Here is an 18,319-nt window from a genome sequence, read left to right as displayed (position 1 = left end):
ATTGAATTTGTTGCTTTCTTCTACAGTTGTGACTTAAAGAAGTTGTACTAGTAAATATCTGTAGGATAAGTGTGAGTTAGAGAGTAATTTTCCTTAAAAAGGTGAAATTTTTAATACAGGAACGAGATAGACCGGTAGATTCATATTAACCTTGTGTAGTTTGGGTCACACTTATGGTACTTGACGAGGGCCAAAACACCAATATTAAAAATAAAGTCCGTGCTATTCAGATATAGTATTAGTTAGCGCTCGAAACCATCATCCCCCCCCTCCCAGACACTCACATCTTTGAAAGTATGGCTTGAAACAAATCAATTGAATCCACTTTCAAACAAGGAAGATAAAAGAAGAAAAGTATTCCGCCTAGGAATTGGAAAGGAATGGATCTTCACATGTTCATTTCGTCGTGCGCTAAATAATAAGAAAGAGATTATTCCCCTGGAGGACGTGTACAAGGTATTTGCTGATTCCTAGCAACAAGGTGCATCTCTTAGTAAAGGGGCGTGAAAAGTGGAGACTTTGGAACTAAATAAGCTGTCAATCGATTTATTCTTGGTAGCTGAAAGCAATTAAAATCAAATAACGTGTGCAAACATCATAAGACAAATATTTTAAGTGATCTAAAGTTTTGAACTAAGATTAAAGAGATCTACCAAAAGAACAAAATCGGAAGCTCGACTTACGATTTAGATTCTCTCTTTGATTAATAATTCTTGAACATAAATATTGATTAGTTCTCGCGGATATAAATGCCTATTTCGGTCCCCTATATGCTAACACATTAGAAGTTCAATTTATGTGTAAGTTTATAAACGATATATTTTAGATAAGAATGAAGCTTCTCTCAAATACTCCCAACTCAGATAACACACTCCAACAACCAATTCGTTCTCTCAAATAAACGTGTTATAGGAGAACCACTAGCGAAAATAATTCAAGCACACGATTCCCTCTTAATTAATTAAGATTCAATCCCGATGAATTCACTGGAAAAGATACAATATAGGTATTAAGTCAAGAAACTAAAATCTAAACTAATACATCATCAAGTTTCCATAAAGAATACTCTTTCGTATCATAAATCATAAAAAAGAAGAGCTAGAAAATAGTACAAAAAAATTAGGAGAATATAATTGTCACACCCCGACGAGGAGCATGACGGGCACCGACCCATAGGTTGCATACCACCTGGCATAACACATACTATGATTATCATATAATATAAATCGAGGGACACCTGTATGCAGAAAAGGCCCAAATACAGAAATATGCAATAATTCAACATATATATACATATACATAAGCGAGCCGACAAGGCCGCTACAACATAGCAAGTGTCATAAAGCCGGCAAGGCTATCAGGAGAATACCAAAATCAAAGCATGACCGACAAGGTTAGACATAATATATACATACCCCACTGTGTCTATGAGCCTCTAAGAGTGTCCATATGAACATATATCATGATAATATAAATATACCGAAAGATAGCAAGTCCGGAGTAGTGGCACTTGCTGACCATCCGCTGAAGCTGATAATCCTACTGAAGAGGTCCTCTGCTCTGTCTGTCAGGACCTGCAGCATGAAATGCAGCGTCCCATAGGATGGGATGTCAGTATGTAAGGCAGGAAACAATACCATAAGTAAGACACAAATATAGAAGGATAGAAGTAACCTGGGACATTTGAGGACGTGCAATATGCAATGCATGAGTTTAAAAAATCATATGCAAGTGTGTGTGTGTGTGTGTGTGTGTGTATAATACATCATCATCATATCATCATCATCCTGCGTCTGGGGTATCATCATAACATGCCTATTGCAGTGGTGTGCACATCTACGTGCACCTTCACCGACTATAGCGCGATGCAATACATATATATATATATATATATATATATATATATATATATATATATATATATATATATATATATATATAATGCATGAGGAGTCAATGAACTGACATTGGGCCTTTCGGAGTGACATAAGGTTGGTAACCTCCGAATGAATTATGGAATTCGTATCGAATCCAAGGAAATAACTTAATGATGATAAACATGACAATATTTCAAGAATCGTTCAGATAAATAAGGCATTAAAATTTGAAATACATAACATAGGAATGGAGTGAATTGTTATGGAATGCTCATGTTCATGTTCTAGTTGGATTTGTGCCAAAGAAAGAAGGAAACAAACACCTTTCATACGTTAGTTGTCAAGTCGCCACTCGAAAGAATCCCTTATTCCGATGCTCTTCCTTCACCCGAACCTATATTGAAAGTTATATCCTTAATCATATTCTATCATGTTCATACATCAACTTAGATAAGTTGTATATCAAAGGATGATTCGGGTTATGAGAATTCGCGCAACATTTCCCCTATATCATCTACTTCCTCCAAATTCCAAAACAACTCCCAAACGTCATTAACAACATCAACAATAACATAATCAAGATACTACATGACAAACATATACAAATCCATCCGGAACTTCCTTCAAAAATCAGTCTGTAAGCCAACAACATCAACATATCAAACTACGACCTTTATACTATGTTTTTCCTTCACTTTAAATCATTAGAATCCTCCAAAAATAACTCAATATCAACAACATGAAATTCAATTCAACCACCAATTTATCCAATCAACCATAATTAATACAAGGTTTTTCGTCTCTCTCTCAATTCACTAAATACGTTATAATCTAACGAATATATTCTGGAACCAATGTAATTCCATGGATATAAAGAGAGGATCTTACCTCATTGACTTACAATTGATCCTTGATGGTTTCAAACCCAAGATCCCGCCATCTTTCACCTTGCTTCGCAATAATCACAATAATACGATGTTGCCACGAGCTTCCCGAGCTTAGATTACATAAACTCCTTATGATTTCTTGATTTTAATGATAGAGAAAATCAGGAGAGGTGTGCTAGATGTTTCTAGACCTTTTTGGGTGTAAGAATGAGGTAAAAATGAGTGGGGTTTGGAATTTATAGGGTAGAAGGTTAGTTTCCACCAACTTACCATTTGCCCTTTGCGTTCGCGATGCCTTGGCTCGCGTTAGTGGAGAAGCCTCTAACAAGCTATCTTGAAACGTCCATAACTTTCTACTCCGATGTAGTATCGACGAACGGATTGTTGAATTGGAACTAGACTCAATGAAATTCAATTTGCATAGGTTATCCATTCCATAACTCCTCATATTTTAGGAGATACACCTCCCTGAAATTGGACAAAAAATTCTGTCAAGTTTTCCCAAAATTTTGACAAAATTAATTCCTTCATTTCGCTTGATCCCGTAACCCTTAGATATTCTCTTAATACTTTTTAAAGGTCTTGCTTAACCTTATAAGAGTTCCATGACCTCTTCGGCTTACGTTACTTTACTTATGACGCAAACGATGCAAATTTTTTTTGAGGTATAACAATAATGTCTCTCCCAAGTTTCTTGGCTCCAAACTTCAATAAACGGTCCACAATTAAGATCCCTAACTTATGGGACGAATACATGTACTTGAGTTTATGTCGAAAGGACCAAAATATCCTTAAAGTACAACTTCTAGGTCGGCCCGTCGGTAGAGTGCATGCAGATTTCTCTGCGCTGTGTTTTGCATTGCAACACAATAGTACTTCTAGGTTGCAGCACGAATCTGCACTGCGTTTGGCAATAGCTCCACACTCGCCCTGAACCGTGCATGGATCCAACCTCAAATTTTGACTCTTTTTGATATTTTCATCTTGTTTTGCAATTATGCACCTTTAAATACCTATACAAAAATTACCAAAAGTTAATGTATTAACCATCCAAATCAAATGAATTTAATCAAAAGTCTGGTAAAATGCATCCTAAACATTCCAAATTCATATACACAGTTCCCTCAAGGCTCTGTGGTAATGAATGCTAATTTTGAGCTTTGCATCACTAGTTTATTTCCATATGTTATAGCAACTTGGGCTTTCTGGAGCATTGAAATTGTTAAGCATTTTAAGACTGGTGTACACTGGGGATCTCGGGGTTCTGATGCGTCAGTGTCTAATTAATCACCTACCATCAAACTGGTGAAATAAGAAGGAAAAAATTAGTAAGAAAAGATGCAGGTTAATGGATTCTCAAGAATAAAAATAAAAAACATTCTCAAAAAGACGCAGGCAAATGTGAACTTATTCTTCTGTTTACCTTGCTTCATCTGATTTTCTTAACCTCAGGATGTTATAATGCAAATATTCTATTTTCTTCCCAGTTTAACCGCATAGTCCCTCATGTATATTCAATTACACTCACTTCCTTTATTCCTTTTTGGAATTTGATGGTTGCATTGTGGGGAAAGGGGGCCGGTAGGAGAATTTGGCTTTAAAGAGCTTGCAGATCTTTCTATTTGGGAGACTGAGTTATTGCCACTTCATATTTATATCCTTGTGGTAGGTCTGATATCTTTAAGCATAAGAATAAGATATTCAGGCCTTTTTAGAAGGGAGCTGTTCAGCTAATTTGGCTTCATTAATTCTTTACTGTTACTGGACGTCATTAAGCTGTGTACATAAGATGTGGGTGCTAACCTGGGATTGCCAGTGTGGGAGTAAATCTTAAAGGAGAGGCTGGCGTTTATTGGACTCCTCAGAGCTGACGCTTCATTTTTTATAACACTAATTAAGATAGAAAAGAAAAAAAGTGGGAAAATAAAAGGAATACTGTAAATAACAAAATTTTAACCTAAGTTTGCTTATTTGTACTATTTTGCCATGACTTTTTTATTTTCATCAATTCTTGTCTGACTTTTTGCCTTGCTTTCTCTTGAGCCGAGGATTTTTTGGAAAAGAAGCTATGATTTTTAATAACGCTCCTACCTCCCAAGATACCTATTTTGATTAACAATGAAGATTTGTTTCTTTTCCCTAGGGGATAAGGTCGGCTTACACCTCCTATTGTCTCTACCTTCCCCGTACTCCACTTGTGGGAATACACTGGGTATTTTGTTGTTGTTTAACCTAAGTTTGCTATTCACACGCCTAAATGGAGTGAATACACTCTTTGTGTAATTTCAGCAAAAGATGGTGTAATTATTCCGCATTAGAACAGTCTTGGGGGGTCATAGGACTGCCACAAACTTTAGTGTGTAGTTGAAATTTCGGGACAAGTTGAGGGGGGTTATATGTATTATCCCTTTAAAGCATATGACTTTCTTTGCTTCGTCACCCTCGCTATGCTGGTTTGTGATATGTATTTGTCTACTTTGTCAAGTTGTAATCTAGAACATAGGAAGATTCATTTATTGGGTGGTATTCCTATCACAAGATATGCTGGTTTTTTGGAGTATGAGGATCAGTGCATCTAATTTTTGGTGTGAATTTGGATTGATTTCTCAGCATTTTTGAAATAAGATTTACATATTTTGGGAACTGCAAAAAATACAAAATTGACGTTTTGATTTTGCCTTTTTTAAACTGCTTGTTCTATCGTGAACATACTAAATTGACGTTATATTATGGTGATGCCTATGGAATCCTTTTGTGAATCACTTTTTACAATTTAAAAATTTTCAGCTCAACCCCTATGCAAAGGATTGAGAAAAAATTTCAACTCACTAGAGCTGACAGGGAGTTATTGGCAAAGCAGGAGTACGATGTTCAGGAATGTCTTGACCTTAAGTAGTTATTTTTTTGATCAAGTCTTCTTCACAAATATTCCAGCTGAACAACGCTTCTTTCACAGTACCTGGCATCACCCAAGTCAACACCACTTATCATATATATATTTGTCAACTTAAGATCACAGACTTTGAATCCAGTCAAATATTATCATATAAAACGAAACGGTGGGAGTAGTTATTAAATGAAACAATACCGTCACATAAAATGAAATGGAGGGAGTAGTAATTAAAAAAAAAAAATAGTCTAAACCAAACAGGCCAAGAAGGAAGTAAATTGTTGCAGGGGAGGAAATGTTAGACAACATTTTTGCACATTTGGTATTGAATCATGAACAACTGTGCAATCTCTAATTCCCAACCATCAAGTTTAGCAGCGTAAATTAGTTAGCGAAGACATCAAATACTATATGCCAGAAGATATCAGAAGGGCAAAAGGAAATACGAACAATGATTGAGCTAACTAAATCACCTCCCAAATAGATTTCCAGCATCAAGAGTAGTTCCTTGAACATAGTAATCGATATTCTCTGTTACCTCCTCCAAATTATTTGCAGTCTGCAGGACCTGCCAGAAGAAGATAACAAAATCAAGTTGTAGGTGTCCCAACATAAGACTTCATTTCCAGCTATAAAGCATAGATCGAAAAATAAAGCAATTTTTCTTCTCAGATATTTTACACTTGGAGCTATGCATAAGTGAAAAGAATACCATTGTACGAGTCTCTAAACTAATAATCAAATATGCATGATATTCATCTTCTTCATCTGCCACTCTTGAGGATTCGTTGAGATGGGTACGTGTATTCTTGTGGTAAACCGTCCAAATTCCCTTGCAACCCGGTAAAGCTTCCTTCAAGAAATAAAATTTAGCATCAAAATTACTTTCTCCAGCTAGATTTGAGTACACTACTCACTATCAGGCAATGTCATGATATGCTGAATATCTAAGATTAATTAAGTTATAAAACATCAGAAAATTTTCCGTTAGTCCAAGTTAAGATACCAATCAAGGTTGCGTCGGTAAGAAAGCGGAGAAACACAGAAATTCCTGAACGCTTAGCACTTTTTAGAAAGCTCATAAGTCATCTCATTGATATCAAGATATGAACATTGAACACAGAAAAGCAAGGAGAACAATCACGTCATTCAACCAGAAAACTGTAGTACCATGAGAGAATAATCACATCATTCACGATGGTGCAACACAGGATACCTTAATACTTAATATATTTGCTTGATTAAAAAAAATAAAAAATATTGTCCTTTTTTTTTTTTTTTTTGTAATCAAGCAAATATATTCAGTATTAAGGGGCATTCTGTGCTGTACCATGGTGAATGATGTGATTATTCTCTAATGGTACTACAGTTTTCCTGTTGAATGATGCGATTGTTCTCTTTGCTTTTCTCTGTTCAATGTTCATATCTTGATATCAATGAGATGACTTATGAGCTTTCTAAAAGTGCTAAGCGTTCAGGAATTTCTGTGTTTCTCTGCTTTCTTACTTACGCAACCTTGATTGGTATCTTAACTTGGACTAATGGAAAATGTTATGTTGTTTTATAACTTAATTAATCATAGATATTCAGCATATCATGACATTGCCTGATAGTGAATAATGTACTTAAATCTAGCTGGGGAAAGTAATTTTGATGCTAAATTTTATTTCTTGAAGGAAGCTTTACCGGGTTGCAAGGGAATTTGGACAGTTTACTACAAGAATACACGTACCCGTCTCAACGAATCCTCAAGAGTGGCAGATGAAGAAGATGAATATCATGCATATTTGATTATTAGTTTGGAGACTCGTACAACGGAATTCTTTTCACTTATGCATAGTTCCAAATGTAAAATATCTGAGAAGAAAAATTTCTTTATTTTTCGATCTATGCTTTGTAGCTGGAAATGAAGTCTTATGTTGAGACACCTGTAGCTTGATTTTCTTATCTTCTTCTGGCAGGTTCTGCAAACTGCAAATAACTTGGAGGAGGTAACAGAGAATGTCGATTACTATGTTCAAGGAACTACTCTTGCTGCTGGAAATCTATTTGGGAGGTGATTTAGTTAGCTCAATCATTATTTGCATTTCCTTTTGCCCTTCTGATATCTTCTGGCATATAATATTTGATGTCTTCGCTAACTAATTTTCGCTGCTAACTTGATGCTTGGGAATTACAGAATGCACAGTTGTTCATGATTCAATACCAAATGTGCAAAAATGTTGTCTAACCTTTCCTGCCCTGCAACAATTTACTTCCTTCTTGGCCTGTTTGGTTTAAACTATTTTTTTTTTTTTAAATTACTACTCTCTCCATTTCATTTTATGTGACGGTATTGTTTCATTTGATAACTACTACCACCGTCTCGTTTTATATGATAATATTTGACTGGATTCAGAGTCTGTGATCTTAAGTTGACAAATATATATATGATAAGTGATGTTGACTTGGGTGATGCCGGGTACTGTGAAAGAGGCGTTGTTCAGCTGGAATATTCATAAAAGAAGATTTGATCAAAAAAATAACTACAATGGTCGTAATGACCGTAGTCCCCCAGCACCAGCTAGAGATGTTGAAGTTATTGTCCTAAGTGATTCTGACGAAGAAAATGAGCCACTTATCTCTTCTGCATCCATTTACAATCACAACCATACTGATGCACCTAAAGTCTCTTTTCCCGGTAGGCCTAAAGGAATTTCAGATTCTTGCCAGGACGACCATGCACTTGTTAATGATGGGAGTTCAAGCCTGGGGCTGTTCAATGCAAATGATGATGAACTTGGGATAAATATGTGGTCTTTGCCTACGGTTAACCAGGGGGCCCCGGGTTTATTTGGTTCAGATACTGATGTCTCAAGTCTTTAGTAGTAGATTTTAATGGCTACTCGTTGGCTGCAGACACTGGCATTGGATCTTGTTCTCTTCTTCCTGAATCTCCTGTTGATCGTCCGTATGCTGAAATGAATGATGGTTTAGTTAATAATCCCCTATCATTTGGCAGTACGGATCCCTTATCACTTCAGATATTGGCTGCATCAGCTGAGGCGGATATGGGGCATCAGTCAGGTGTGTCAACTGACGTTCATACTGAGGATTGGACTTCACTTAGGCTTGGCGCAGGTGGGGATTCTAAAGTTGCAAATGGGTTGAGCTCAGGGAAGCCGTCGCAATCCAAAGAGTCTTCCTTGGACTCATTGGCTGACAATGGTATTTCCGCATTTATAGAAGAAATGTCAACATTCACATTATATATGCATTTACATTGAGGGCTAGTACTTTTGATTGCAACAAATATTATTATTCTTTTGTTAACAAACTGTAAATATTACCATACCAACAAAAAGGATCATACACCTAAAGAGCCCCCAACTCCCCAACCGCCTTCTAGGAAGATTGTTGGGAGTATCAGGTCTCAAATACTAGTTACACAACTGTTCATTCAGATCACTACATTTCCTAGCCCATTTCTCTCCTCTATACATGTTAATTCTCTTAATCTGCTATATAACAAAACTAGTATTTACATTTGGGGTAAATATACCATATATTTTTTTTATCATAATTATTTTTTCTGTGACTAGTCATGTTTGAATGCTTAATATAGTAAATTTAGAACTCTAATATGACCACATACACGCACCTAGGGTAGTTTTGTGGAACTCGTATGCTATTATTACCTTTTCAAGTAGTTCCCAATGTGCATGATAAATGTTTATATGTGAGATAAGAGATGTCGTCAGAATTATTCTTTTTTCTTTGTTCTTCTGTTGAAGTTATCTGAACCTATTTAATGATGCTACTCTATACACAGCTTCATTGCTTCTTGGCATGAATGACGGAGTATCAAAGAAGAGCGGTAGAGAAAGATCAGAGGGTCCGTTTAATTTTCCTCGCCAACGTCATTCTGTAAGACCGAGATTGTATCTGACTATTGATTCAGACACTGAATAGGGAGCCGAACTCACATTAGAGGAATAGTGGTTACTTCTACTGCAAAAATAAGGATTCAACCACATGATACCTGTTTGTAGGATCTTCTCTGCTGGCTTGGTAATTTATCTTTTTGGCTTGGAGATGAACATGCATCTACCAACAGGAAACTGACTTCAATTCCTGTGCTGGATATTTAGGAGTTCTGATTGGTGAGCTCTGAACCTTCCGATTTTTGTATTCTATTGTCTGGACTTGGAATCCCTGCTGCCATACCCTCCTTTGCATCATGAAAAGGGCGTGGCCATATACTTCTCTTCCTTTTTGTAGACGGTTCCTTGCAAGTGAAATGTACATTTGAATAGCTTGGATAGGGCAAGCTAACTGTACATTTGGAAAGCTTAGCTAGGTTTAAAATACACCAGTTGGTAATTACCACTGGATGTACAGTAGCTATAAGGGGGAGCCATTTATTCATTCAGAACCTCCTCTTTGCCTCATAAGAGGAGGGGCCTATAGCCTATAAATCTTATTACATTGAGTAATTTATAGACTGTAGCATTTTCGGATTTGTGTTTCTCCTGTTGTGTACTCCTATCGCTAGCCATTGAGATGATGGGAGATTGTGGTTAAATTTTAATCGAGATAAAATGCTGGTTCTCCCCATCTAAGCCTTGATGGACAAAGTTACCCAATATCTGTGCTACTGGGTAGTAGATAATAAAAGATAATATGTGATTCATAGTTTTAAATTATAGATTTAATAGTTCCTACCAGTTAGGACTCTCTGTTGTAACTTACTCTGGATATTTAGGTTATACTTAGATAAGTCTTATCCTTTTCTTAGTTTATCTCCTTACCGTAGAAGCTGTATAGGATCTATATATACTCGGTCTACAATCAATACAATTCATAGCTCTTTTTATTCTACTGCCAGTTTTACACTTCATATGGTATCAAGAGCCAATCAACTCTCACGAGTATTTTTTTCCTAATAAGCCCTCCCACCCTTCCCATCAGAATGGCCCAAAACATCACTGTAAGCAATTCAGATGCCAACACAACAATTATTCAGTTTAATCCTGTCACCCAGTTACCAATCAAATTAACTGGCAGCCACAATTTTTCCCTTTGTAAAGCACAGGTGTCCATGCTTATGCGTGGTCACAACCTTTATGGCCATCTCGATGGTTCTCGCTCTGCCCTTAACCGCACAGTGGCTCAAAATAATCAAGACATCGAAATCCTGAATTTGTTTCATGGTATCGCCAAGATCAACTAATTCAAAACGCTATCTTGGCCTCAGTTGATCCAACGCTTGCTGCTACAGCTGCCGCTGCTGCTTCGGATGCTTTGCACACTGCATATGCTAACAAATCACAAACAAGAATTTTTAGTTTGCGCAATCGCCTGGCTCATCTCTGGAAAGAAACCCTTCCTGTCGCTGATTATCTACACCAAGTTCGATCTCTCTGTGATGAACTTGCCACTACTGGAGCTCCTGTGTCTAATGACGAACTGATTATCAAAATCCTCACTGGAATTGGACCTGAATTCCGTGAAATATCTGCTGCTATCCGTGCAAGAGATTCTATTACTCTCTTATCCAGAACTTTATGAAAAGTTGCCGGATCGTGAACTTTTCATAAAGCATGAACAAGCAAAGAAGCCATTATCAACACCAATTACTTCTGCTGTTGCATAGAAAACGAACATGCAACCTTGCCAAGGAAACAACTTTAACAGGCGTCCAAGTGCAAATTCTCCCAACACCAACCAGCCATGGCGTGCCCAACCATGGTGCACTGGAAAAAACAACTAACGGCAGCGCTATGACAACACTCTGAAGTGCCAATTGTGTGACCGTCCTAGTCATTCTGCCAAAGTCTGCAGATCTCAATCACACAATCACCTACAAGCTCAGGCAAACTATGCTGCTCGCTTTTCAACTCAACAAGCTCCTTGGATCGTTGACAGTGAAGCCACTCATCATATGGTCTCAGATGCTCAAAACTTTACTGATGTGCACAACTACCACGGTCCAGAGGAGATAGCAATGGGAGATGGTAACACCATCCCAATATCTCATACCGGTAACACTAACATAAGTGCATCAAATCAGCAATTTAAACTTCTCAATACCTTATGTTCTCGTGCTATAAAAAATAATCTTATTTTTGTTTCCAAATTTTGCCAAGATAACCATTCTTCCATTGAATTTTTTTCCTTTTTATTATTTTGTGAAGGATCTGACTACGAGGACATCTTTGTTTCGCTGGCAGAATAGAGATGGGCTATATGAGTGGCCGTCAGGTAGTGCACATCATTCACCTCAATGCAATGTTTTCATTATCTATACATATGGCATCGGAATTTAGTGTCATACCCTATTTTAACCTAAGTAAAAATAGTTTACAACATCCCGGTAATTCCGGGGTTATTTAAAGTAAAAGGAGTCGCCACCTAATTATTTACGGTGAATTAGGGCACCTAAGGTTGTTTAAAGTAATTATCTAAAGTTGATTTTATTAAAGTCTACGAAACCAAAATTCTGGGTAAGGGTTCAACTAACCTAGAGGGAAGGTATTAGGCATCCTCTAAATTCCATTAACAATGGTTAATCCGACCGGACTTGTAGTTAATTAGGCTAAGTGTAAATACAGCGTTGTAGAAAGAATAATAATTTTATAAGTGTGGTTAAAGTTATAAATATAATAATGTTATTAAAATAAGACTTGTAGAAAATATAATAGTTTGTATAGAAGAAGGACCTTAACGGCTATTTTAAAATATGACCTATAAAGATTGTTAAAGTTTTGAAGAAAGGAATATAATGATGCTATTAAAAAATGCTTGTAAATATTGTTAATACTCAAATGAAAATACAATAATGTTATTCGAAGTAAGATTTGTAGTAAGTATAGCAATTGCATAAAAGGGAACTTTAAATACCATTGAAAGTAAATTAAAAAAAAATGTAATGGTTTGCATATAAGTAATAGATTTTAACGAATTTGAACTTTGACTAAAATAGCATTAATAATATAGATGCAAACTAAATCTAGCTTTGCTTTCACAAGGATGTGAATTTCTTTCTCTTTAATTGTGTTAGTTTTAAAAATATGCATAATTTGATGAATCTTGAAGAAATGATTTATAAAAAAAAAATCCTTGAATTCGTATTTGTGTATTAATAACGTTTTGGAAATTTAAGATACGACATGATTCTATTAACTCAAAATATATAGTTATGCTATTTGTAAATTAGTTACTCCAAATAAACATCAATATTAGATGCTGTAAATAGTTTTGACACAAAAGAAAAAAAAATGAAACTTGTGGAATTAATTGTTAGCTCTTCCTACCCATTCACTAAACTAAACCCATTAACTTACTAGAGATTCATCTAAAATAAAACAAGATAAGATGTTAGTCATACAAAGCAAATAAAAATACACAAGAAGTTAAATAAGGAGGAGAGGAAAGGTTAAATGGATCTGGCCCATTTATTAAGGCCCATCCGCTGTGGACTGTTCGTGTCATTGGGCTTAAGCCCAGCAAGTTCTTTTCTATTGCTGCTACGGTTGTTACTGCTTATTGGGTTGTGGCCCAGATTTTGTTTTCTATATATGCTGCGGACGGAGTTGAAAGAAGATGACCCGTGGATATTGTGTTGGGCTTTTAGCCCAACGTTGAATGCAGGAGATGAGCGAGTCCCTCGGACTCATATGCTATGTTCATGCACAAAAAAAATGAAAGAAAAGGATTAGTAGGTGGGAATTTATAAAAAGGATAATTTGGATTGTAAATAAGGAAAGCAGTAGCTAAAGAAGAATATCACAAAGTCAAATATCACATAGTCAATAGACGAAAACATCTTAAAGCATATGTTTAAGGATTTAGCGAAATGCCACAGAAATGCCAATTAATCAGAACTATAGGAAAACACAACCAGTAACAACTGGTGCCGTCGAGCAGTGGCGATAAAAAACCAGCTATTCTAAGACGCAGACGGAGACCGACCTTAAAAAAAACAACCCATTTCTATCGAAAGGTAACAGACTTTCAATGGCAAAGTATACCAAGCAACAACTATTCTCTGTCCAAGTGTATGCTCTATCCTTTTACAGTTCAGTAACCAAAAACAAACAACCATGACACGTCAAAGCAGCAACAATTAGGACAGAAATTTAAAGAGATTTAGGATTTAGAGCTATATTTTAAAAAAACAAAATAAAAAATTCTATGTACAGCAGCTGGGTTATTAAGGAAGGAAATTCAACATTACATTCATGGGATTCTTTATCAGCCTATTTGGGGTGTAAAAGCGAAGATTTCAAAGATTCTAATTCTGAGACCATGTATTTCAACCAATAAGATAGCAATCAAAGGCAACGAAGATGCAAGTAAGGAGATCACTCAAAGGGGTAGTTTTGTTATGCACACTTATCATACATGCTCGAAATGGGAACTTCACACAACTCAAATAATGGTAAACATGGAGATCTTATTTCATTATCAACAGTACATCGTGAAGTGCGGCGTCTGATTTAGACCAATTGATCACAGGGACGCAGTTTGACCGTACGAATAACATGGACTGCAGCTGATTCTGATTACGACCAAACAAGTATAGGTACACCTCAAGTAATCAAAACTAGTTCCATCTTAAACATATATTAGTTCAAACAAACAGGGGGTTAAGCCCACTGATCATGGTGTCAAGCCGATTATAGGACATTGTTAACCTAAGGAAAATTTAGGCAAAGCAGTAGCCATTTGACAGAGACAATCCAAAATAGCATTGGATTTATATACTGAAGCAGAAAACCAACTGAAGCATAGTTAATCTACAGGAATTTGAAAAGAGCATAGGATTGAACTAGACTAGAAAGGGAAACAAAACATGATAGTGGCTAAGTTGACAGGGACAAGAACTTAAATACCATGACCAATATGGTGACGCTAAACTAAACAAACATCAGAATGCCACAGCTACCAGGACATGACTAACCAAACAAGAATGAGAAAAGATAGCAGGAAGAAGCATGACCGCAACGACTGGCACTATCAATGCAACTGTCCTTCATAACGCTTTCGACGAATTCAGCAATCTTTTAGTTTATTTAAAGTCTAAGCTAATGTCGGAGAACAGCTTTGTGATTAAGACTCGACTGTACTATTAATATGTTTCATGCATTCGGGACCCCGATATTCATTAACTGATTTCAGCAGAACGCAAAAATAGTCTCATTCGCAAATCCCATTTTAAACTAACACATAGTCCACAGGTTCACGGAAAATTGAAACCAAACAGCACCTAAGCTTATGCTAAAAACTTATCAGATCGAACAAAATGACAATCACATAACTCCTTACTTGGAATTCCATCTAGAACGTGATATATAAAAATAGACACACATATACTGGAACGAGATCATGCAACAATAACAAGCGTATAAAATGCGATAGTATCTAAACGAATCCAAACAGCACCAGTGAGCCCAGATTAGAGCGAAACGGTATAATCAAGACATCACAACGTGACTTTCTATGCTAACGGAATTCTTAACAAAATAGTAAGTCGAAATACATCAAACTTTACCTGCTGATGGTGCAGTGAACAGGGTGTCGATGACCTCGAATCTACGCTCGAACGCGAACGAAACCGAACTCGATTAAAGTAACTAAAGTCTCAAACGTAAGAATGAAAGAAAAAAAATGTTGACCGTAATTTTTAGAGTGAGGCCATGGCTATTAAAAAGGACCCGTATAAGAAAATACTTTGTCGAATGGTATCAAATTTTTTGAGTAAGCTCCCCTTTTTGATGGATAAAACCGGTATTTATAGGGTGATTTGTAGGGTTTTTGGCTCTGGATTGGGCGGGATCTTTTGAAATCCAAATTCGAAAATGAGTCAAAAATCTTGCTAATCCGAACGTTGGGGCTTCAATCACGTGATTTGCTTCGGATTTATGCCCGAAGTGGACCGAATTCCTCTGATCTTTGAGGATTTCGTATGTTTTGGAGCTAAAAAAAAATTTCTTTCTCTGTCAACGACAGCGACATAGGGACGTTTTTCTTGTATGGAAATGGAAAAGCAACATCTGTGAAGGTGAAAGGGAGTTGGATTGTAGCTGAAAATGGAGGAGAGAGGGAGGAGAGACGTTTGAGCGAGAGAGAGAAAGAAGAGGCGGCTGAAGTGAGAAATGAGGGATTAGGTAAGGAAGGCTGATGAAGTGAAAGGAAAATGGGCCGGACCGGGTCGTGGGCTGGTCGGGTAATGTGGTGTGGGCTGGTCTGGTTGTTGGGCTGGGTATTAAAAGGTAATGGGCTGGCCCGTTTGGGCCATTAATTTAGCTGAAATATGGATCCTTTCTCCTCCATTTTAAATCACTTTGGGCTTCTAATTTAGTAACTAGTATAATATATACAATGTGAAATTGAATAGTAATTAGTAAGTGATTTAACAAAGTAAAAATTAATTTAACGAGTACAAATCCTAAATGAACGATGACGGGTCCTTTAAATAATTGTGATAAAGTACTGCTAGTAATCTTTGAAAATAAAAGTAGCGAAAATAAAGTATTTAGCTCGTCGATAAATTTAGAAGCCCGAGTATATAAAATTAAATGAAGGAAGGACAAAATTGGGTGTCAACATTTAGGACATCCTAATAGTCGTATTTTAAACACGATTTTGCATCAGTTTTCTATTCCAGTTTCACATTCTAGAACCACTTCTGTTTGTAATTCGTATTATTCTAATAAAATGCACAGGTTACCTTTTTCTGAAAATTCATTACAAAGTCAACGACCATTGCAAATTATTTATAGTGATTTATGGGGGCCCTCTCCTGTTTTGTCAATTGATAGCAAGAGATATTATGTCTTATTTGTGGACTAGTACTTGAAATGCATGTGGTTGTTCACTTTAAAATAAAAATAAAAAAAAGAAGTTCCGGATGTCTTTCAAGCTTTACATCCCTTACTTGAGCGACGGTTTCAAATAAAATTTTTGTCTCTCTACACTGCCGGTGGTGGTGAGTTTCAAGATTTATCCTCCTATCTCGAAACCCATGGTATTGAACACTTAGTGACACCACAATACACACCCCAAAGAGTGGCACTAGTTGAACGCCGACACAGGCATGTGATTGAGACTGCCAAAACCTTGTTGCACCAGGCCTCCTTGCCCTCACTTTTTTGGAGTTTTGCTTGTCACCAAGCAGTCTACCTTATAAACCGTCTTACCACTCCAAATTTACAAAATAAATGTTCCTATGAAATTTTATTTCAAGAGGCTCCAAAGTATGAATCCCTTAGAATTTTTGGTTGTTTATGTTGCCCGTGGCTCAAACCATATGCCACAAATAAATTAGAGCCACGTTCCAGTCCCTGTGTATATTTAGGATTTTCTAATAAATTTTATTGCCACCAATGTTTTGATCCCGTACAAAATAAAATGTATTTATCAAGGGATGTTCTGTTTTTTGTAGACACCTATCCTTTTCAGAATATTTTTTCCAATCTAAAAATCAAACAAAGCGATAATATTGCTTGGGAAATTTGTTCTGATGTTCAACCTGTAAATAATAAACCATCAAGTTCAACTTGTCTCAACTCAATCGTGCACTCTCCATTGCCCAACTCAACGTCACACATGTATATCGAAATTCTCAAAATTTATCTTCTCCTTTATTACCAGCCGCAACTGCACCAACACACAAGAACACCTAACCGTCATCCGGACCATTAATAACCTATCAATCGCCAACAACCAAGCACCTAATCGATGCCACTTCCCTCCGTTATACCCCTGCCCTCCAACCTACCTTCTCACTCACCCAACGATAACCCTTCCCAACCCACACTTGCTTCGACTCCATCTGTTCCTTCACCCGTAGAAACCACTTCAACTCATCCTATGGTCACACGCTCCAAAACAAATGGCCTCAAACCTAAATAGTTTAGTGTTAGTGTCCAACTCTCCTCGTCCTTTGTTCCTCGTACATACAAACAAGCGTGTCCTCACCCTTACTAGTGAGAAGCCATGCAAGCTGAATATGATGCTGTTGTTAAGAATCGGAAATGGGATTCGGTTCCAATTGCTCCTTCGATGAATGTAGTTGAGTGCAAGTGGTTGTTTCATATTAAACATAAACCTGGCGGTTCCATTGACAGGTATAAAGCTCGGCTTGTTGCAAAGGGATTTACCCAACATCCAGGCTTAGACTACCATTGCACCTTCATCCCGGTAGTCAAACCAATAACTATTCAGTTGGTGCTTACAATTGTAACACAAAACAATTGGTCAATCCATCAGATTGATGTCAATAATGCCTTCTTACAAGGACGTCTTGAGGAAGAAGTTTACATGAGGTAACCACCAGGATTTGAAAATCGAAGTCTCTCCAACCATGTTTGCAAGTTGAACAAAGCGATCTATGGCTTGTAACGAGCACCCCGAGCTTGGTACACTGAGCTAAAACATTATTTGCTAACTATTGGGTTTGTCAAGACTCAATCTGATTCCTCTTTATTTATGTTGCTTAACTTTGGGTTTACTGTTTATATTCTTATCTATGTGGATGATATAATCATCACTGGAAATCAGGTTCGCGGGGTTTGTCATATAATAGATGGTCTTGCCAATCGTTTCTCCTTAAAAGACCTTGGATAACTCCAATATTTTTTAGGTGTTGAGGTTATCTCTTCTACTGATGGTCTTGTTTT

At 36.8% G+C, this 18,319-nt stretch overlaps 1 protein-coding gene across 1 annotated transcript; it reads left to right on the top strand.

The window, feature by feature from the left end:
• The first annotated feature begins 7,578 nt into the window (after positions 1-7,578).
• On the top strand, positions 7,579-10,155 carry LOC132051163 (E3 SUMO-protein ligase SIZ1-like). Its single transcript, XM_059442429.1, has 2 exons — positions 7,579-8,861; positions 9,466-10,155. Exons 1-2 carry the CDS (start codon positions 8,615-8,617, stop codon positions 9,603-9,605), a joined length of 387 nt encoding a protein of 128 aa, XP_059298412.1. The 5' UTR covers positions 7,579-8,614; the 3' UTR covers positions 9,606-10,155.
• Positions 10,156-18,319: the final 8,164 nt, after the last annotated feature.

The sequence above is a fragment of the Lycium ferocissimum genome, chromosome 3 (genome assembly GCF_029784015.1).
Source record: "Lycium ferocissimum isolate CSIRO_LF1 chromosome 3, AGI_CSIRO_Lferr_CH_V1, whole genome shotgun sequence".
Classification (NCBI taxonomy): domain Eukaryota; kingdom Viridiplantae; phylum Streptophyta; class Magnoliopsida; order Solanales; family Solanaceae; genus Lycium; species Lycium ferocissimum.
Note: the sequence above shows the minus strand (reverse complement) of the source record. Positions and strands in the feature narration are given on the sequence as shown.